At 40.0% G+C, this 24,117-nt stretch overlaps 1 protein-coding gene across 1 annotated transcript in view; it reads right to left on the bottom strand.

Moving 5' to 3' along the window:
• The window catches only part of LOC126281233 (SURP and G-patch domain-containing protein 1), a 148,748-nt gene that overhangs the window by 4,135 nt on the left and 120,496 nt on the right, over positions 1-24,117 (bottom strand). Inside the window, exon 13 of the mRNA XM_049980004.1 lies at positions 9,760-9,889. Within this exon, the coding sequence (XP_049835961.1) occupies positions 9,760-9,889 (130 nt within the window). The remainder of the gene's footprint in view (positions 1-9,759; positions 9,890-24,117) is intronic.

Raw genomic sequence — 24,117 nt, 5'->3', positions numbered from 1 at the left:
TTTGCATACTTTCACTCTCTGATGTCATATGAAATAATATTTTGGGGTAACTGAACACTTAGACAAAAAGTATTCACTGCTCAAAAAAAGTGGTTAGATTAATGTGTGAGGTTCCTAGCTGCACGTCTTGTAGACATCTTTTTAAAAGATTGGGAATTCTTACAACAGCCTCACACTACATTTATTCACTAATGAAATTTGTTCTCAACAACATGGATCAGTTTAAAAGCAACAGTGACAGTCATGATTATAATACCAGAAAAAAAGAAAGAATTACACTATTCTTTACTCAATCTATCTTTGGCACAGAAAGGGGTAAATTAAGCTGCTATAATTTTTTTTGACAAATTACCAGATGAAATAAGACGTCTAACAGACAGCAGTAATAGCTTCAAAAATAAACTGAAACAGTATCTCCTTGACAACTCCTCCTATACCATAGGTGAATTCTTGAATAGGAATAAATAAATCTATTAATATAATATATGCATGTTGTGCCATTTAAGGGAATGCGGTAAATAATAGAAATATTCATCTTTAACACTGTACTGTAGGGAAACATTCCACGTGGGAAAAATATATCTAAAAACAAAGTTGATGTGACTTACTAAACAAAAGCACTGGCAGGTCGATAGATACACAAACAAACACAAACATACACACAAAATTCAAGCTTTCACAACCAACCGTTGCTTCTTCAGGAAAGAGGAAAGGAGAGGGAAAGACGAAAGGATGTGGGTTTTAAGGGAGAGGGTAAAGAGTCATTCCAATCCCGGGAGCGGAAAGACTTACCTTAAGGGGAAAAAAGGACAGGTATACACTCGCGCACACACACACATATCCATCCGCACATACACAGACACAAGCACACAAGGCAAAGAGTTTGGGCTCTCTCTTTGCCTTTACAAATGTCTGTGTGTGTGTGTGTGTGTGTGTGTGTGTGTAGGCGGGCACAAGCGCGCGCGCGAGTGTATTACCAAGCGGGAAACAGTCGTTAGACAGGCACGATAAAATAACACACACACACACACACACAAAATTTTGAGCTTTCGCAACCAGCGGCTGCTTCGTCAGGAAAGAGGGAAGGAAAAGGAAAGATGTAAGGATGTGGGTTTTAAGGGAGAGGGTAAGGAGTCATTCCAATTCCAGGAGCGGAAAGACTTACCTTAGGGGGAAAAAGGATAGGTATATACTCGCGGGCGCACACACACACACACACACACACACACACACACACACACACATCAATCCATACATATACAGACACAAGCAGATATAATGTAAAATATGTCTGCTTGTGTCTGTGTGTGTGTGTGTGTGTGTGTGTGTGTGTGTGTGTGTGTGTGTGTGTGCGCGCGAGTATATACCTATCCTTTTTCCCCCTAAGGTAAGTCTTTCCGCTCCCGGGATTCGAATGACTCCTTACCCTCTCCCTTAAAACCCACATCCTTTCATCTTTCCTTCTCCTTCCCTCTTTCCTGACGAAGCAACCGCCGGTTGCGAAAGCTCGAAATTTTGTGTGTGTGTTTTTTTTATTGTGCCTGTCTACCGGCACTTTCCCGCTTGGTAAGTCTTGGAATCTTTGTTTTTAATATATTTTTCCCATGTGGAAGTTTAGATGATGTGACTTACCAAACAAAAGCACTGGCAGGTCGATAGACACACAAACATACACAAACACAAACATACACACAAAATTCTAACTTTCGCATCCAACGGTTGCTTCTTCAGGAAAAAAGGATTATTTGGCAAAGGCATGTTTGAGAATGGAATGTAAATAAAACTTAATGGGTTGTTGTGAGGATGACATGGTATTAAAAGGTGGAAAGTGTAACATGAGGCTGAAATGAAAATGAAAATAAAAATATAGGGGGAGAGATAAAGGTGAACTAGAAAGCAACTGGAGATGTTGGTTTGATGCATCTCTCCATGCCACTCTATCCTGTGCAAGCTTCTTCATCTCCCAGTACCTAATGCAACCTACATCCTTCTGAATCTGCTTAGTGTATTCATCTCTTGGTCTCCCTCTACGATTTTTACCCTCCACGCTGCCTTCCAATACTAAATTGGTGATCCCTTGATGCCTCAAAACATGTCCTACCAACCGATCCCTTCTTCTAGTCAAGTTGTGCCACAAACTTCTCTTCTCTCCAATCCTATTCAATACTTCCTCATTAGTTATGTGATCTACCCATCTAATCTTCAGCATTCTTCTGTAGCACCACATTTCGAAAGCTTCTATTCTCTTCTTGTCCAAACTATTTATCGTCCATGTTTCACTTCCATACAAATACTTTCATAAAAGATTTCCTGACACTTAAATTTTTTCTCGATGTTAACAAATTTCTCTTCTTCAGAAACTTTTTCCTTGGCTTAGCCAGTCTACATTTTATATCCCCTCTACTTCGGCAATCATCAGTTATTTTGCTCCCCAAATAGCAAAACTCCTTTACTACTTTAAGTGTATCATTTCCTAATCTAATTCCCTCAGCATCACCCGACTTAATTCGACTACATTCCATTATCCTTGTTTTGCTTTTGTTGGTGTTCATCTCATATACTCCTTTCAAGACACTGTCCATTCTGTTCAACTGTACAGAGGCAAATGCCCAAACTCTTTGCCTTCACAAATGTCTGCTTGTGTCTGTGTATGCGTGGATTGATATGTGTGTGTGTGTGTGTGTGTGTGTGTGTGTGTGTGTGTGTGCGTGCGAGTGTATACCTAGGCTTCTTTCCCCCTAATGTAAGTTTTTCCGCTCCCGGGATTGGAATGACTCCTTACCCTCTCCCTTAAAACCCACGTACTTTCGTCTTTCCCTCTCCTTCCCTCTTTCCTGAAGAAGTAACCGTTGGTTGCGAAAGCTAGAATTTTGTGTGTATGTTTGTGTTTGTTTGTGTGTCTATCGACCTGCCAGCGCTTTTGTTTGGTAAGTCACATCATCTCTATTATATTCATATCATTAATTTGAACTCAACAATTATGTTTGTTATTGTTACTGTTCCATTTAGAAATCTTTTCTGTCGTCTTATTTTCTCTTTCTGTTTTTGCCAGTAGTTTCACTTTGTATTTACCGTAATCTACTATACAATTTTATCCCGCCTATATATACTCAATAATACGTAACCCAGTTCCAAACCATAACAAAAAAAAAATTTTTTTTCCCTGTCAACACTACCGCCACTATAAAATCAACCATTTCTAGTTCACTAACAGTTCCTTTCACCTATTAAACAACCAATTCGGCTAGTTCTAATAACTCTTGCTTTATTTCCATTTCCGTTTTTCCCAGGTGACTGATCATTTTCAGCCGCTTCACACAGGTTTTAACGTCATTATTTCTTCGTCAGACAATTGTTATCCTCATTTTCTTAATATGCCACCACTAAACCATTCCTTTTAATACATTTACACGTAGTTTTTTTCGAAATTTTCCCTAATTTCTCCATCCTTTAACGTGTTTTGGCGGTAACACAACCACCTAACCTTTATGCACATTGTTGTCTACCAACCCAAGTTCACCACAGGAGCAACATAGCCCAGCTTTAACCAACACTTTTTCTCCTTTTTTCACACCAGATCTCAAGTGGCAGGGGTAAAATACAGGGAACGAAAGGCTATTTACAATATGTACACAAACCAGATGGCAGTTATAGAAGTCGAGATGTATGAAAGGGAAGTAGTGGTTGGGAAGGGAGTGAGGCAGGGTTGTAGCCTCTCCCCGATGTTATTCAATCTGTATATTGAGCAAGCAGTAAAGGAAACAAAAGAAAAATTCAGAGTAGGTATTAAAATCCATGGGGAAGAAATAAAAACTTTGAGGTTCGCTGATGACATTGTAATTCTGTCAGAGACAGTCCCCCATTCGGATCTCCGGGCGGGGACTACTCAGGAGGACGTAGTTATCAGGAGAAAGAAAACTGGCGTTCTACGGATTGGAGCGTGGAATGTCAGATCCCTTAATCGGGCAGGTAGGTTAGAAACTTTAAAAAGGGAAATGGATAGGTTAAAGTTAGATATAGTGGGAATTAGTGAAGTTCGGTGGCAGGAGGAACAAGACTTCTGGTCAGGTGAATACAGGGTTATAAATACAAAATCAAATAGGGGTAAGCTACTGCAAACAGCATAGTGAACGCATTATTGTGACCAAGATAGACACAAAGCCCATGCCTACTACAGTAGTACAAGTTTATATGCCAACTAGCTCTGCAGATGATGAAGAAATTGATGAAATGTATGATGAGATAAAAGAAATTATTCAGATAGTGAAGGGTGACGAAAATTTAATAGTCATGGGTGACTGGAATTCGGTAGTAGGAAAAGGGAGAGAAGGAAACGTAGTAGGTGAATATGGACTGGGGCAAAGAAATGAAAGAGGAAGCCGCCTGGTAGAATTTTGCACACAGCATAACTTAATCATAGCTAACACTCGGTTCAAGAATCATAAAAGAAGGTTGTATACATGGAAGAATCCTGGAGATACTAAAAGGTGTCAGATAGATTATATTATGGTAAGATGGTAAGACAGATTTAGAAATCAGGTTTTAAATTGTAGGACATTTTCAGGGGGAGATGTGGACTCTGACCACAATCTATTGGTTATGACCTGTAGATTAAAACTGAAGAAACTGCAAAAAGGTGGGAATTTCAGGACATGGGATCCGGATAAGCTGAAAGAACCAGAGGTTGTACAGAGCTTCAAGGAGAGCATAAGGAAACAATTGACAGGAAAAGAAACACAGTAGAAGAAGAATGGGTAGCTCTGGGGGATGAAGTAGTGAAGACAGCAGAGGATCAAGTAGGTAAAAAGACGAGGGCTGCTAGAAATCCTTGGGTAACAGAAGAAATATTGAATTTAATTGATGAAAGGAGAAAATATAAAAATGCAGTAAATGAAGCAGGCAAAAAGGAATACAAACGTCTCAAAAATGAGATCGACAGGAAGTGCAAAATGGCTAAGCAGGCATGGCTAGAGGACAAATGTAAGGATGTAGAGGCTTATCTCACTAGGGGTAAGATAGATACTGCCTACAGGAAAATTAAAGAGACCTTTGGAAAGAAGAGAACCACTTGTATGAATATCAAGAACTCAGATGGCAACCCAAATCTAAGCAAAGAAGAGAAGGCAGAAAGGTGGAAGGAGTATATAGAGGGTTTATACAAGGGCGATGTACTTGAGGACAATATTATGGAAATGGAAGAGGATGTAGACGAAGATGAAATGGGAGATAAGATACTGCGTGAAGAGTTTGACAGAGCACTGAAAGACCTGAGTCGAAACAAGGCCCCGGGAGTAGACAACATTCCATTAGAACTACTGATGGCCTTGGGAGAGCCAGTCCTGACAAAACTCTACCAGCTGGTGAGCAAGATGTATGAGACAGGCGAAATACCCTCAGATTTCAAGAAGAATATAATAATTCCAATCCCAAAGAAAGCAGGTGCTGACAGATGTGAAAATTACCGAACTACCAGTTTAACAAGTCACAGCTGCAAAATACTAATGCGAATTCTTTACAGACGAATGGAAGAACTGGTAGATGCTTGTGTCTGTATATGTATGGATGGATAGGTTTACACGATCAAAGGCAGAGCCACGTGTGAAAGCACCCACGTGATTTACCAATTGACCTGCCTACACTGTGACGCATTCTATGTGGGAATGACCAGCAAAGAACTGACCATTCTCATGAATGGACACAGGCAGACAGTGTATGTTGGTAATGAGGATCACCCTGTGGATAAACACGTCTTGGTGCACGGCCAGCACATCTTGTCACAGTGTTACACCGTCCGGGTGATCTTGATACTTCCCACTAACACCAACCTGTCAGAACTCCGGATATGGGAACTTGTCCTTCAGTATATCCTCTCTTCTCGTTATCCACCAGGCCTCAATCTCCGCTAATTTCAAGTTGCCGCCACTCGTACCTCACCTGTCATTCAACATTACCTTTGCCTCTGCACTTCCGCCTCGACTGACATCTCTGCCCAAACTCTTTGCCTTTAAATATGTCTGCTTGTGTCTGTATAAGTATGGATGGATGTGTGTGTGTGTGTGTGTGTGTGTGTGCGCGCGCGCGCGAGTATATACCTATCCTTTTTCCCCCTAAGGTAAGTCTTTCCGCTCCCGGGATTGGAATGACTCCTTACCCTCTCCCTTAAAACCCACATCCTTTCATCTTTCCCTCTCCTTCCCTCTTTCCTGAAGAAGCAACCATTGGTTGCTAGAAATTTTGTGTGTGTGTTTGTGTGTTATTTTATGGTGCCTGTCTACTGGCGCTTTCCCGCTTTGGTAAGTCTTGGAATCTTTGTTTTTAATATATTTGACCATATAATTTAGTTTGTTCGGGAAATTTATATACCTGTGAGAGCCCTTGTTACCCTATTTACTGAACTACCCTAGTATTTCAATGGAGTAAGTGTGCACTAATACAAGCAACTTATTTTGGTGGTATTTCCCATTTGGCCTAATTAGATGCAATATTCATTTCTTACTACCACCAAGTTGGATAAACAAAGTGGTTGGAAGAGAGAAGAAGGTGGAACGGATACTTAGAAATGAAACTGTTCAGTGCACAAATGATTTAAGTGGAATTCAGTTTCCTGATTACACGCATAATGGTAGAAATTACTTGTGCCATGTTTTGGACATGGACATCCCTAACTACAGATTCAGGTTTAATTTCTGGGATTTCTTAGATTTTTATGAAATGGAAGTATATGGATCAGAACTGCCTCAAGAGGACTGCTTACATTATTTCAACAGAGCACCTACAACCATTTTCAGGTGATGTTAATGTTTGGCAAAGACCCCAACCAGGTGCTAACTGTCACAGCAGAATATGTAGCTTGCATGAGGAGTAGGTGCTCCTTTGAAATATTGTGAAATTTTAGTGTCGCCTTCTTAAACAATGCCTCTTAGCTCCAGCGGCACTCAGCAAGAGGCAGTATTTTCATCCATTTCTTAACGCCTTGATTTCCTCCTGTAAACCTCCTTACTGAATGGTTTTTTAACGTGATCTCCCACAGTTTACCGCCAAATTCATGTAGTGTCTCACTGACTGGAACGATATGTGCTGTTTTCCCATTTCATGTAATAAAGTTCCAAGGTGTATTACATTGGAGACAAAAGATATTTTGTATATTCGTGCCCTTTCAGTCCTGGGTGCGTAGTATTTGCTATATTTCTCCTGTTCACTATAGACTGAAGACAATTTCCAAGCAATTGGTGATTTGCTGTTTCCACAAAAGCTAATAACGCCTTTAACAGAAGTAGCAATCTTAGTGACCAATAAAACTCACACTAAGTGTGCAGAATGAAATATTGAAGAGAACAACAACAAAATAACAAACCTGAATTTGTAATGTTAAGATTCTGCTATAACTATATGAAACTAAACCACACACAATCCAACACAAACAGATAAAATACACGACATCACAATGAACAAAAAAAACATACTTTATAAATAAACTAATGCTACATAATACACGACATAGCAGTAATTCAATTATCTCTGTTTATATCTGAAAAAAGAACAGGAAATGCAAAACAAGAACAAATTTTATACTGGGTGAAAAATCAAACACCAGGTGCTGATATATATAATACACATAATAACAACTGTTATTTAAGCTGTTATGCTTTCCTTCAATTTCAGCAAGACCACAAAAGATGTGGATGTCAACAGTCAGGAGGAAAACAAGAAACTGCTTGAGAGTGAAATTTGCAAGTTTCACACACAAATAGTCTTATTTGGGTGCCTATGAGGCATCACTAATCAGTCTGCATCTAATAATGACAGGATTATTACAGTAGATACACCAAATAGCTGCTTATAATTAGTAATCTTTATGTCCATTTAAATCAATCTGTTTCGGCTTTTCAAGTACGTCTACATTGATGTGACGCCCATATTGCGTTGTTAGTGGACTGTTGTGTAACTATCACTGCTTTAACAAGATCGTAAATGTTGTTAAGATATTGAAATTAAATATTAATTACTACATGACAACTGTTTTGGCAGTTCCACTATTACACGACACTGTAAGCATATAGTGTTGTAATAGTGGAACTGTCAAACTGCTGTCACGTAGTAATTAACATTTAATTTCAACATCTTAACAACATTTACAATCTCGTTAAGGCAGTGACAGTTACACAACAGCCTACTTATGACGCAATATGGACGTCACATCAATGTAGACGTACTTGAAAATGGAGATTAGAAACAGTCATAAATGAAAATAAATATTACTTATTATAAGCAGCTATTTGGTGTACCTACTGTAACAATCATGTTGTTATCAGACACATATTACGCTGCTGGTCCTGGTCTCCATCTACATAGTGGGCAAAAGTCCTCATACCTCCTAATATAGAATGCTATAATGGGTTTGATCTATTTTAGTACAAGTGCATACTTAAACGTCCAATATATTGATATGTTCCCCATCATGCTGCAAACACATCTCCATACACCTCAACAATCTTCCTGACATATTTTGAGCATGTCCAGTGTTACAGTGCGAAATACATGCTCAACAGCATGGCACAGTTCTTTGTTCCTAGCTTAGTGATGTGCAGATATATGTGCCTTAATTACTCCCATAATGAGTTTTCAAGTGTGGTGAGGCAGGTCTTCTTGGTGGCCATTTCAAGGGAGCCACTTTTCCTGATGAACCATGGCCTAACCACCGCCCTCGAAAGTGTTCATTTATGAATTCCACGCACTGAAAGAGTGTAGTGAGGAGGCACACCGTCTTGCTGCAACCATATGTGTTCTGTGAGGTCCCTTTCCTCAAGCTGTAGTATTAGCCATGTTTGAAACACGTATAAATAAGTTATGCCATTAACAGTCCCTTTAAAAAAGTGATGTCATCACTGCCCATAACTTCATGTGAAGCAAATTCCTTTCCAACTATACTGTGTAATGAGGATTCTCTTTGGCCCAAATGACAATATTTCTAGCACATGAGCTGCAACAAAAGGCACATTAATCTGTAAACATACCCTTGGCATGGTTCATTGCATTTGAAAATTGAGTCAACAAAGCACAGCGTGTTAAAATGCGCTCATTCCTCACTGTACCTAGTAACTTGTTTACAAACATCAGTCGAACAGATCTGACCTTATGGCTTACGGTCTTTTTTCCATGTGATATCGCAGTCATTCTCAATATACCAATTTCTGAAGCACACTTGTGTGTTGACTTCATAGGAGATCGTTCAACTAAAGCAGATACTCTAGTACATGTTTCTTCTCGTCTTCTTTCTTCCACTCTGCAGTCCATCTTCATCAACACTAAAAGCAAAAGCATGTCTTTCCCAGTCCAAAAGTGCTGCCTTTCGCAGTGGAGCCTTATTACATCTTTCATGGAATCTCCCATAAAAAAGATTGCTATACCTTTGAGTCTTCAGCCGAAAGGTCTTCTTCTGAAGCAGAAAACACACACACACACACACACACACACACACACACACACGCACACACACACACGTATTCACATAAATCACTGTCTCAGTTCTGTAAATCACGACTGCTACATTATAACAACATTTTTTGTGTGTAAAACTTAATTTACAATTTTGTCTAAGCATTTTTGGATGAAATGGTTTATTGTTTTTACGAGTGTGTTTGGGGATTCTCAGCAACAAGACATATCAAATCTATTTATGACTTTAAAACTTTGTATACACAAAACATTGCCTGTATAGCACAGCGAAATACTTTTTATGCCAAAAGTTTATATACCTACCAATGGATTAGGTCGGAACCTGTATGCTAACATCATTCTTTTCCTGTAAGCGTCATACTCATCATCTCCCTTGGACACATCTTCTGGCCGTTCCAAGCCCAAACCATGGTTTTCTGGTCGTGTTGTCGCCCTGTAAAATATAACTAAAAAATAAGGTATTTCATCAGAGTAAAGTGGGATATGCAGCTTAATTTGCTAAAAACATGTAGGCAAACATATCAGTGCCCTCTCTCTGGTCCTAGATAAATGTCTATTAACACATATTTAGGTGAAGGGTACACACATTGACTATTCCTTCCTTATCACATTTTTTATATATATTTTCCGTGTCCTTTTGGTTGGTCTTAAATTTTTATGAGACTGTTTTATTCTTTTGATACCACCAGGAAACAATTTCTAAGGTGGCATGTAGTATACCGAGTACATCATTTGGCTTGAGTCCTATCATGAGCAGCAAAATATGAAGAAGGCAACTAGGAAAACTGTTGAGTTATTGTGTAAAAATATGAACTTGGCAAAAAATCCAAAAAACTTGTAAATCAATAGCTTCACTAAGAAAACCAGAAAGATGTGAATTATGTAGCTCTTACAAAATACTATCTACTTATTAGCAGTATGATGATGAAATCTAAGTTGTCACATTAAATGGACCAGTAGATTTACATTTCACATTATCAATAATACACTAGCGCAGGCTAGAGGTAAGAGCTAATTAACTCCACAACTGGCAAATTAATTGACTGATGATGAATTGTGAAACAGAGAGGAAGACACATAATAATAATAATAATAATAATAATAATAATAATAATAATAATAATAATAAAAAGATGTATAAAGGAAATAAAAAGTAAGGCAGAGAAAGGAGAAACCAGGCAGAAAGGGATCAACTAGCAGTACGAGCAGAAAGAAAATATCGGGCCAAGATATTGGGAAAAAAGACCATAAGGGAGAGACCATAAGAAACTAACACAGTTTCAATTGGCTGTGACGCATGTGAAGAATTGCAGAGGGAAGAAGTCCCTTTAAGGAATCATTACAAATTGTTTTTAAGTGATTATCTCTGCTTTCCAGGCTTTAAGGAATTATTCCTAAAAGCTTTTTCTGAAGGTCTGTGTAGGATATCACAACACTGATTCCATAACTAAGTTGTATTTTAGGAAACGTATACCTATACTGTGTGGTCTGAGTGTCCTGCCAGATTCATCCATAATGTTGTTTTATAGATGACTCCATGCAATAAAAAATATGGAACCACCTGACAGCTTTAATTTTTGAAAATAGCATTGCAGAATGACAATGGAATCCAATGAACCGAACCTGTTATATCTGAAGATTTGCAAAGAGGTTTAAGGCCACAAAATGAACTGTCATACCCTCATTATTCCCTCCACAGATGAGCAAAATTCTACAATTTTTTTCCTCTTTTTATAGACTAGAGCAAAACTCTAGTAAACAAACTACATAATCCACACATTAAAGACTACAAACTATGCTCACTACCACATAACACAATCTGTTTCACATTATTCAAGAAACTGACACTAATAATAAAAATAACTACATTATACAGTTTACACAATGCTGGTTGCCTTTCCTATGTTTTCTCTCTCTCTCTCTCTCTCTCTCTCTCTCTCTCTCTCTCTCTCTCTCTCTCTCTCTCTCTGCTGATTTGATGTGGTGAACAGGTGGAAGTTTTTCAGTATGCTATGGAGCTGATGTGCAGTGCTCCTAATAACCCTGTACACCAGATAATTTTTGAATTATGTCATTTAAAATTATACTGAGAGACAGTGGCTGATTGAACTTACCTTCAGGAGGCAAAATTCCTGTATTACTGAGAGATATAAAAACAATAAGATCTACCCTAGCTTGCAGAACTATTAGCTTCTTCCTCAGGGAGGCAACAGTGATAGGTTTGTGAAGTTTGGAAAGGAGGGACAGATCACTAGGACCTGTAATGAGAAGGACATATGTGTTGTGAGGATAAGGGAGACAAATAGACTGGTTTCTCAAGAGTATTCTCCCTAATTTTTCCCAGATTTCTCAGTTAAAAATACACTTGTTCTCAGGTGAAAATTCGCTTTTTCCATATTAAGTGACAATATACTTTCCCTCTGAGCTGTAAAGCTTATCAGTTCTTTGAATAGTGATGGTTTTCTACATTGGCATAGTACTTCCTGACACTTTAGGAAATGAAACCCACCAGAAAGTAACATGTTTTGTAAAGATATTTAATGCGTGGCAACATTTACACTGCATATTTTCATATTATGAAATATAAACACAAATTCCACCAAATACAGCTAGGAAGCTTCCGAAGCACTGAAATCTAATTTGCTACACAATTTTTTTGGCCAATTACAATTCATGTCATGTGATCTCGCCAGCCAATGACAGCACATATTCAGAGCACAGGGCATGTGATGTAGTTAGCCAATAGCAGCATCATTGTTAGTAGTACTAACATAAATAAGGAAAACTGATGGTTTAAATAAATATCCAATCATATAGCTACAAGAAAAGATAAGCTTTCACATATAATATTGATTGTCAAAAAGGTTTTTTTTTTTCCCAAGGGTACACTTAGGCAGGATCCTAAGAGCATAGCTTAAACTGCAGCAGCTGAATACTACTGACAAGCACAATTATAAATTTCACTACTGTGCTCCGAACTTTTTGTAGGTTACCTGGCTGAATACATGTTCCGTCAAGTACCTACTTTCCATAGAAAAGCCAATTACATGTGAAATTCCTTAAGACCTCACTCTCCACTTCTTTGAAGGATAATTATACTTCTTGCCATTGTTATTGCACAATTTGTAATCTATGAAAGAACTAAAATGAATATGACAAATTAACTTTGAAGTGTGTAACCCTTTAAGATACGCCAAACACAAATGTGCCAGTAAAATTTTAAGTAATGATATAAATGGCAGGTCTTTTGGGCTTAAAATTTTTCAAGTGCCTGGTCCTCAATGATAAGTTTTGAATGAGGGTCTACCGCTCCATGATTTAAGAAATTCATCGCACATTCTCACATATAACATAATTCATCTTGTGAAATGTAATGCTTCTCAAACCACCATTCAAAATATTTTTCCGTGACCTGTTAGAAATGTATATAGTTGTGACATCATGCTCATCGAAACGAGTCCCACAAAAGAGACATATCAAAGAAGTTTGTTGTTCTGAAGTTTTTGCGTAGTCTTTGACGTATTTTGCTGTCAGCAGATGCTTGTGTGTGCACTGTGTTTTGTTGTTGTATATGGTGCACTTTCGTTTTATTGAAGTTTTATTTCGGTGTTACTCTCTCGTTATGTTTTATGGATTCAATTTTATTCTGCAGTAGTGGGCTAACATAAAACTATTTGTTACAATATCAGTTCTTACCATTCAAAATTACAAAAATTTAACTGAAAACTAAAACAATGAAAAATTCCTGGGTTTTTCCCAAATATCCCAGTTGTCTCGGGGCATATACATCCTGCTTTAGTGTGGTCATTCTGAGCGACCGGATTACTCTTTTTCAATCATTTAAAAATAAGAAAAGAAACCAATGAGCAAGGGAACAGCTACTGTGCATTTGCATACTGAGTTCGGTAGTGTACTGTAAATGAGGCAGTTCAGGCCTGATCTCGCACTGTACCTGATTCAATCGCTGTTCGAAACACCTGCCACCTGAAACTGTCAGTTAAAAGTTTTCGCATTATATCAACTTTTGAACTCAAGCTAGCAGACAAGCTGAAGTATTTCTTTGTTCTAAGAAGCTAGGTCCCATGGATAAGCAATACACTCCACTACATGGCATGTATTTTATAGACAATTCTGCCGCACAGAATTGGCATGGCTCCGTAGAATTGAGTGCACTGATACGTAGATGTAGTATTTGTGTACTTTCTATTTTGCAAAAATTTTCATATGGATATTATTTTTCCAAAATAGACTTCACCAGATGATGTGCAACACCAGTAACCTAAAATTGGTTACATTCTCTATATTCATTTGCATAAAATAAAGCTATTTCAAATTATCTCTGATAAAATAGTTTGCCTGGATACATTCAATCATGAAATGACATCTAACATGTAATTTTGCATTTTCACATGGAATTCACATCTATATTTGCATTTATTGCAAAGTGCAAATTTTTCAGGTCCCTACTTATAACCTTTGGAAAATGTCAGAACTCCATACAGGTAACTAAAACATCCTCAAAACCAAAATGGTAGACATGTTAGGTTGAATTCAATGAGCTCACTTCAACCTCTTCACCTATCTTGATTTTTTCCTACTTCTCCAGTAATATTTTTTACGTATATAGACTGAAGTGGCGAGTGAAAATTTGTACCAAGCCTGGGAATTGAACCCAGGTCTCCTGCTTACTAAGAAGGTGAATTAGCTACTAAGCCAACTTGGCACAGCAGTTCACACAACTGCATGGATTACCCTGGCTTGCCTCCCTCCTCAATCCAAATTCTCACTGCTGCCTCAGTTTACTCACTGCTGCCTCAGTTTACTTTAAGGGAGAGGGTAAGGAGTCATTCCAATCCCGGGAGTGGAAAGACTTCCCTTAGGGGGAAAAAAAGGACAGGTGTACACACACACACACACACACACACACACACACACACACACACACACCATCCGCACATACACAGACACAAGCAGACATATTTTTTTTTCAATTTGTCGAGTGGTGTGAGGTTTAGGCGCGCTCGCCGCGGATGCGGCGCGCGAGCTGGATGTCCTTGGGCACGATGGTGACGCGCTTGGCGTGGATTGCGCACAGATTGGTGTCTTCGAAGAGGCCGACAAGTTAGGCCTCGCTGGCCTCCTGCAGGGCCATGACTGCGGAGCTCTGGAAGCAGGTCGGTCTTTAAGTCCTGGGCGATCTCGCGCACTAGGCGCAGGAATGGCAGCTTGCGGATGAGCAGCTCTGTGCTCTTCTGGTAGCGCCTGATTTCTCGCAGGGCGACGATGCCCGGCCTGTAGCGGTGGGGCTTCTTGACGCCGCCGGTGGCGGGCGCGCTCTTCCTCGCCGCCTTGGTGGTGAGCTGTTTGCGCGGCGCCTTTCCGCCGGTGGACTTGCGGGCCGTTTGCTTTGTCCGGGCCATAGCTATAGAGCGGAGCGGAGCGGCGTGGATATGCGTGCGCGACGGCGTCCGGTGCTGCCTTGACAATATGTCTGCTTGTGTCTGTGTATGTGCGGATGGATATGTGTGTGTGTGTGTGTGTGTGTGTGTGTGTGTGTGTGTGTGTGTGTGTGTATGTGTGGGCGCGCGCGCGAGTGTACACCTGTCCTTTTTTTTCCCCCTAAGGGAAGTCTTTCCGCTCCCGGGATTGGAATGACTCCTTACCCTCTCCCTTAAAACCCACATCCTTTCGTCTTTCCCTCTCCTTCCTGAAGAAGCAACCATCGGTTGCGAAAGCTAGTAATTCTGTGTGTGTGTTTTGTTCATTGTGCCTGTCTGCCGGCTTGGTAAGTCTTGGAATCTTTGTTTTTAATATATATATCATATTTGTGTGAGACTAGTAAAGTCTCTTAAATTGTGTGGTTTATTTTTTATAATCCCTGGCTCATTTGGCAGCAATGAATTGCCAGATCCTTGGTGAAAAAAAAAAAAAGTGTCTCATTGTGGCACCATCCATCTTATTCACGATGTTTTTTACCTCTCTGGGTTATTTACTCTTCCCAGAATCGGATGCCCAACTGAAGATTCAACTTATTTTAAGGAAATCCTGAAGGCAGCGACATAAAAATTCGAATGAAATTTTGAAAGGAGAAAAAGTGAAAACTCATGCCGATTAACATATTGCATTGAGTAGGATCTATTTTGAATAGAGAGACAGTTATCACTCAAGATTATTCTGACTTTGAACTTGTAATTGTCTTATTATGGTAATATGCTGATCAAATTCTGTAAGGAAATTTAAATTTCACTTGTTTTTGGGGAAAAACACAAAATTAAATTTTTCTCCAGCAAGTCTCACTCACTCCTTCAGGTAAACAATCTAAAGTTCCTTATTACGTATCTATTTAACTCGCAGCCTTTTCCATGAGAAATGGTCTCATGATGCAAATTTCAATCATGATGTTACATGACAAAGAAAGTTGGCAATACACAAACTATCTCAACTGTGAACATCAGACACTCTCCTAAATTGATACATGATTTAGGACTGATTACATGTGTAATACAATTGGTGGTATCCTTGCTCATTGAGTCACATATCAAGTGTATGTCAGGACTGAGGAATATGTCAATGGCAGGTACCTTTGTAGTTTGCTTGACTTGGGACAAACCAAGAGACTCTTGAATTACTTCTTGTCAGAACAGTGTTATGCTCAATACATTTTTTTAAGTGAAAGTTTAGTCACAGGAGACCTAATAGGACAGCTGATTGTGCCTGATGATGCCTCAAAGCACATAATAAGCATTTGGCCAATATACCATTACTGACTGTGCAGCTCTCAAAGAAGATAGAGAGTTCACTGTTTAATGTACAGTTAAAAAAGACCATTGTATATAAAGTATAAGTGGAGACAGATGGGCAGGAAATCAGCTGTAGTCTTTTTGAAGGTACTATGAGAGTCTTTGCCTGTAACGATTTACAAGAAGTCTAGCTATGGACAGCTACAAACCCACTTTACCCACACAAGCATCCAGAGTGCAATTCTAGGCAGTAATGAGAAAGATTTGTCAAACAAATATGCAACATAACAAGGCATAGCTTGGTAAACGTCAGCTGCAGTTGGTGAACAATGTGATGTGTCTATCTATGGCACTAAACACCTTACATTCACAAACAACTTAGGAGATAAGACAAATCAGAAATCTCTTCATAGGAGAAAGAGCCCAATACTGCTGTGTCACCCTATCAAAGTGCACCACCCTTTGATAATTGCTGACTGATGCCACAGGAGCCCCCCAGTACAATCCGATTGTAGAGCAATCAGAATAGTTGACAACTGAAAATCACAAGGGAATTCATTTTGCGAGCTTTATACATCTGACATACAATTTTTTTTTTATCTTGTTGGAACACATGCTGCTGATGTACACTAGCATTTTCAGCTGTTCTGAATATTTAGTTTATTGTTGACAGTCGGAAAGGTTTGAGTGTTTAAGCTCTCCATGAATTTTTACTTTAGAAAAAAATGGATCCTAGAATGTACATTAAATTTTGCTTGAAAACTGAAATGAAGTGCAGCGCAGCATTAGGAATGCTGACTGTGGCTTTTGGCAGATCTACTGTGAGTAAAAGTTTATGATTGGTATAAACTTTTCAAAGAAGGTTGAGAAGATGTCAAAGACCAAAACTGCTCTGGATGCCCTAGCACAGCAATTACTGATGACGATGTGAAAGAAACTAAGAAAATGATTCAGGTAAGTCTCTGAATCATTATCAGAGAATTTGCTGATGATGTCACTTTTTTGTATTTTTTTTAATAGTTTGGGTATGAAACAGGTAGCAGCAAAATTTGTTCTGAAATTACTGAATTTTGACCAAAAATGACATCACAAGATATTGCTCAGAAATTGCTGATGGAAGTCAACACTAATAGAGAACTTCTCAAGAACGTTACAATAGATGGCGAAACATGGGTATACTGGTATGATTTTGAAACCAAGGTCCAATTATCTGAATGGAAACGGCCTGGGGGGGAAAGATAAACAAGTTTGATCGCATGTTAAGGTTCTTCTGACTTTTTTCTTTGATTACAATGGGACAGTGTACAATGAGTTTCTACCTCATGGTCCTATGGTCAATAAGGAATACTACCTGAAAGTTGTGCACTGTTCACACGAAGCAACCTGCAGAAAACTACTAGAATTCTGGAAAAACCACTTGTGGAAATTCCATTTGTTAGTGCTCCCACTCACACATCAGTGACTGTTCATGATTTTTCAGAAAAAATGAAACTGTTATGTTGCCTCAGCACTATATTCACCTGACAATCCCCTGTGATTTCTTTCTACTCTTGAGGCTGAAGACACCCATAAAATGGCGTCGTTTTGACACCACTGATGAGATAAAAACATGATCCCCGAAGGAGCCGAGCACCATAATGAAAAGTGAGTTCCAGAGTTCCTCCAATATAGGAAAAAGAGGTGATACAATGGTCTTAATCTGAGGCTGCTCAGGTTACCGCACAGAGACAATGGCTGTGATTGATATCTTCAATAAAAGTAAGTCCAACAAGCATAGACCTGATTTGAAGTTAACTCCTCAAGATCAAAAGTTAATCACTTGTCAGTGATAGATTCAGATATGGATAAGAAACTGTTGGTGTAAGAAACCAGATTTGCATATTACAAAGTGGCGCATAACATGTGTTTCAAGTTCATGGAAGGCATCATACTGTGAGTGTTGGAGTTGGTGAACCATGGTGTTGGAGGTGCAAAGCATCTGACTTCTTAGAGGTGTTGGAAAAGTTCTATCTTAAGAAAGAGGTTGTAGCGATTCTAGCTAAAAGGACGAAGAAAGGAAGAAAGATTAGTGATTATCATGAAGTTGACAACAAGGCCATTAGAGATGGAACAACGAACTCAGAATAGGGCAACATGGGGAAAATAAGTCAAAAACTGGCTTTTGCTTTAAGTGCTGTAGGAAGACCAGAAAAAACCTACTGTCCTTCTGAATACAAGTCCAGTGTGCAAACTACTTGGCCATCTCAACTGATAATGTTGGCTGACACCACAAATACCAATTATGGAGGAAAGAGAAGGAAAGGTAAAAACTGTCTTTATTTTAAGGTGCATAAAGAGTGATGATGATTAATAGGTGTAGGATGTCATGTTCATACTGTGCTCAATGCAACTCAAACTGTCAACAGTGGGTTTACCCACTGATATACCAACCACAATTGGTTAAATCTACCAACATTTACATATTTATGCTGCAGGTGTTTAAAACTTAACAGCTTTCTGTGAGTTCACTGAAGTAAAATGCAAGAGACTTTTAAGTTGTGATAAAACCAGCAGTTGAAAGAGTCACTGATTTTTCCCAAGCATTAAAATCCTACCTCCTATCCCTTGATAAGTGTCCTATCAACCTGAAGGTTTTTTCAAAAAAATCTACTCTCCTTTATCATCCTTCAACTCCTTTCAAGCCAGTTAAATACTTCATCCACTGTGTAAAGGAGGTGGAAAGTGAGTGGATCTTACTCAATTTAACGCTATCACCACAGCTTTTTACATTGAGGTGACGAAAGTCATGGGACACCACCTAATATCATGGCAGACTTCCTCCTGCCTGGCATAATGCAGCAACTTGACATTGCATGGACTCAAAATGTCATTGGAGTCTCCTGCAAAAATAATGAGCCACACTGCATCTATAGCTATCCATAATTGTGAAAGTATTTCCAGTGCAGGATTTTGTGCATGAACTGACTTCTTGATCACGTCCCATAAATGTTTGAAGAGATTCATGTCGTGCAATCTGGGTGGCCAATCATTCATTTGAATTGTCCTGAATGTTCTTCAAACTAATCGTGAACAAATGCGGTCTAGTAACATGGTGCACTGTCATGGAAACATGAAGTCCATGAATGGATGCAAATGGTCTCCAAGTAGCCAAACATTACCATTTCCAGTCAATGATTGGTTCAGTTGGACCAGAAGACCCAGTCAATTATAGGTAAATACAGCCCATACCATTATGGACTAACACCAGCTTACACAGCGCCTTGTTGACAACCTGGGTCCGTGACTTGTGTGGTCTGCACCACACATAAACCCTACCACATCAGCTCTTACCAACTGAAACAAGGACTCATCTGATCAGGTCATTGTTTTAAAATCACTTAAGGTCCAAACAATATGATTGTTAACAGAGTCGTGAGTCGCGCCACATTTCTCTGCTCGAGCCCAGCTGTGGCTGACTGCTTTGTCCTGTTGTCCACACCTTGGGTAGTCAAGTTCAAGTGTATCAGCAACTGAGCGCACAGGCAGCGATGTGCCATAGAGACACACGGTTCGTTTGGGTACATGGCCAAGCCGGGATGTCAACAGGACTTGGCGGAACAGGGAAGTGCTGGGAAGACTGGCCACAGAAGCATGGAATTGCTTTCTGAATCATTGGCACTCCTTTAATAATCATGAAGGTTTGATATGATAGGAACAAGGTGCTCTTGATCCTTTACAAAGAAAAATAATGTGTAATGTGAAATCATGGACATAACACAAAAAAGAACTTACAGTAACATGGAAGTAACTGAATACAAAGCAAAGAGTTTAATAGCCCTAATGCTTTTATAATGCTTTATATTTCACCTGCACACATCAAAAGGTCTGGTGAAGCTTTTGCGGAATGGATAGGTATAATATGCAATATTAAAGTATTTTACACTTTTCTGTTAATTTGAAAGTTTCAAGTAGGAAATTAACTAGCTCAACATTTCCTCAGAATTTGTTGAGGAAGATCCGTCTGCTTTGCATGTGACATAACTTTGAAATCAGGATCCACAGAAGGTAAAGACAGTTTCAAGCGCTTTTAAGTTTGTTTCTGGTTTTATTTTTTATACACATGTAAGAAGGAAAGGCCTTTTTGTACAGGTATGTGGACAAGACACGTAATAACTTGTTACTGCTTTATTTGATGGCACTGGAAACTCCGTCTTTAAGCTTAACCAGAAATTTATTGGTGAGAAAGATTTATTTTCTAAAACTTAGTCACTGGAAGTTTCGTATAGCTGTTCGTTTACATTTGCACTTTATGTGGATTCCAAAATTATTGTCTCTTCTCAGTGACTGAAAAACCAGTTGTCATTACTAGACAGAGCATGTGAACCACTACATTAAGGGTGTCATGAGAAAGAGGCTCTACAGTGGCAATGGAGGCAAACGAGTCCTAATCAGCTTTATTCAAAGCCCATCTGGGAAGGCACCTAAAAGAGTGAAGGTGACAGAATGATTGGAAAGTAGTCACTACCACACAAGCTGTCATGCAAATGCCAGTGGACGGATGGTAGAACGCCAGTGCTGCAAACTGAAAGGCCGATGGCTGAGTACGTGCCATGCACCACACAAAAATGTGTGGAGGCACCATTATTTAAGAGAGAAATGTTGAGCTGTGCCAACACTTGCTCAAGGACAGTGCCTCGGCCTTTTGCCACCAATTCACCCCACAAAGGGTTATGAGCGTTAAAGTTTCTCCATTAACAGAAAAGGTGGCGGCAGTTGGGCTATCAGCACAGCCCATAAATGCTGTGGGGCATCACCATCTGGTGGAAGATAGACTGCAGACAGTAACAGCCTGAGGTGTCCACCCTCTAAATGCGTTTGAAGAGGGACACACTCGCTGTAAATAGAGTTAAGGGTGTAGAAGCAGACTCCACCAGATATCCTCTCATAAGCTGTCTGATTCTTATAACAACCCCAAGAGCCACAGAGGGTGGGTGTTCGCATAACTGGAAACCAAGTTTCCTGGAGAGCAATGCAGAAGAAATGGTGAAGGCTGATAACTTGTCGGAGCTCAACAAGATGGTGGGGGGGAAAAAAAATAAAATAAAAAAAAAAAAAAAAAAAAAAAAAAGAAGCTGCAATTTCACTGAATAACGACATTGTCCGTGGCCAAAAAAGGCGTGTAGGGATCGAGTAGGCAGATTATGCCACCGAGTCATCTACTGCCACCGAAGGAGAGCCTGAATCTAGAACCATCACGTCTGAGGCAGAGGTGAGATTGAGGTCCTCAGTGGGTACCAGAATCTTCATCTCATCCTCAGACGCAGAGCTGGTAGGTAACAGTGGTGGTGAGGATGCGACCGCAATCTCCTTGGTATTAGGGGTATTCTTTTCTTACTGTTCTCGTTGCTCCTTTGGTTTCTCTGGCTGGGAGAGCTTCACGCATTCAGTCTCCGGAACTGAAGAGGATTGTGAAGCCCTACAACCAGCTGCTTCTGGACACTTCAGCCACTGGCGGGCGTCATACTTCCCACTAGGAGAATCCTGGGAAAGAAGGGACCCAATGGACCCATTCCGAGCAAGAGGAGCCAAAGCTTCTCCAGCTTATAACTGGGGACGGACATCCAGGATGGTTGGGGGGAGGGGCAGGGGAATTGCTCTTCAAGTAGTAGTGGAGGAGCATTAGGGAGGGAAGCGCACCCCACCATCAAGAGGGCAGGTGTAGTCTTACAGCGCTGAGAGTAGACCAGAATCCGTGCAACGGATGGGGATGGAACTGCAGTTGTAGCGGCGGCATAAGACATTGTCATGCATGCATATCGGATGGAGCCTTCCAGATTTTCTTTTTGCCTCAGTGTAGGTCAGTTGGTCCAGGGTCTTATATTCAATGATTTTCCTCTCTTTCTGTAAAATCCTCCAGTCTGGCGAGCAAGCTGACTGATGCAATCTCGACATGTGACAATGGAATTACAGTGGAAAGACATGGCCGAACCTCAAGCACTTAAAGTACCGCATTGGGGGAGGGATATAGGCTTGATCCTCCCCCCATGAACCATGGACCTTGCCGTTGGTAGAGAGGCTTGCGTGCCTCAGCGATACGGATAGCTGTACCGTAGGTGCAACCGCAACGGAGGGGTATCTATTGAGAGGCCAGAAAAACGTGTGGTTCCTGAACCCAGTTCTAAGCAACGGGAAAGCAGAAAGGTGGAAGGAGTATATAGTGGGTCTATACAAGGGCGATGTACTTGAGGACAATATTATGGAAATGGAAGAGGATGTAGATGAAGATTAAATGGGAGATACAATACTGGGTGAAGAGTTTGACAGAGCACTGATAGACCTGAGTCGAAATAAGGCCCCGGGAGTAGACAACATTCCATTGGAACTACTGACGGCCTTGGGAGAGCCAGCCCTGACAAAACTCTACCATCTGGTGAGCAAGATGTATGAGACAGGCGAAATACCCTCAGACTTCAAGAAGAATATAATAATTCCAATCCCAAAGCAAACAGGTGTTGACAGATGTGAAAATTACCGAACTATCAGTTTAATAAGTCACAGCTGCAAAATACTAATGCGAATTCTTTACAGACGAATGGAAAAACTAGTAGAAGCCGACCTCAGGGAAGATCAGTTTGGATTCCGTAGAAATGTTGGAACACGTGAGGCAATACTGACCCTACGACTTATCTTAGAAGCTAGATTAAGGAAGGGCAAACCTACGTTACTAGCATTTGTAGACTTAGAGAAAGCTTTTGACAATGTTGGCTGGAATACTCTCTTTCAAATTCTGAAAGTGGCAGAGGTAAAATACAGGGAGCGAAAGCCTATTTACAATTTGTACAGAAACCAGATGGCAGTTATTAGAGTCGAGGGACATGAAAGGGAGTCAGTGGTTGGGAAGGGAGTGAGACAGGGTTATAGTCTCTCCCCGATGTTATTCAATCTGTATATTGAACAAGCAGTAAAGGAAACAAAAGAAAAATTCCGAGTAAGTATTAAAATGCATGGAGAAGAAATAAAAACTTTGAGGTTCGCCGATGACATTGTAATTCTGTCAGAGACAGCAAAGGACTTGGAAGAGCAGTTGAACAGAATGGACTTTGTCTTGAAAGGAGGATATAAGATGAACATCAACAAAAGCAAAATGAGGATAATGGAATGTAGTCAAATTAAGTCGGGTGATGCTGAGGGAATTAGATTAGGAAATGAGACACTTAAAGTAGTAAAGGGGTTTCGCTATTTGGGGAGCAAAATAACTGATGATGGTCGAAGTAGAGAGGATATAAAATGTATACTGGCAATGGCAAGGAAAGTGTTTCTGAAGAAGAGAAATCAGTTAACATCGAGTATAGATTTGAGTGTCGGGAAGTCGTTTCTGAAAGTATTTGTATGGAGTGTAGCCATGTATGGAAGTGAAGCATGGATGATAAATAGTTTGCACAAGAAGAGAATAGAAGCTTTCGAAATGTGGTGCTACAGAAGAATGCTGAAGATTAGATGGGTAGATCACATAACTAATGAGGAAGTATTGAATCGGATTGGGGAGAAGAGAAGCTTGTGGCAAAACTTGACCAGAAGAAGGGATCGGTTGGTAGGACATGTTCTGAGGCATCAAGGGATCACCGATTTAGTATTGGAGGGCAGCGTGGATGGTAAAAATCGTTCCAGTCAACATTGTCAAAAGCTTTCTCATCATCAGACTGCAAAATAAGATCCTTGCGGAATATAATGCCCTGGACCATATTTAACCTCTTATGGGGCATGATGGTAACAGAAATATCCCCCAACCTGTCACAAGCGAGTAATGCCCGTGACTGGGTGGAGGATGCTGCTTTTAACAAAACTGCCCCAGAGCGCATTTTGGACCAACCCTCCACCTCTCCAAACTTGTCCTCTAAATGCTCAACAAATAACTGAGGCTTCATCGCCATGAAAGACTCCC

Source organism: Schistocerca gregaria, chromosome 7 (assembly GCF_023897955.1).
Source record: "Schistocerca gregaria isolate iqSchGreg1 chromosome 7, iqSchGreg1.2, whole genome shotgun sequence".
Lineage (NCBI taxonomy): Eukaryota > Metazoa > Arthropoda > Insecta > Orthoptera > Acrididae > Schistocerca > Schistocerca gregaria.
Note: the sequence above shows the minus strand (reverse complement) of the source record. Positions and strands in the feature narration are given on the sequence as shown.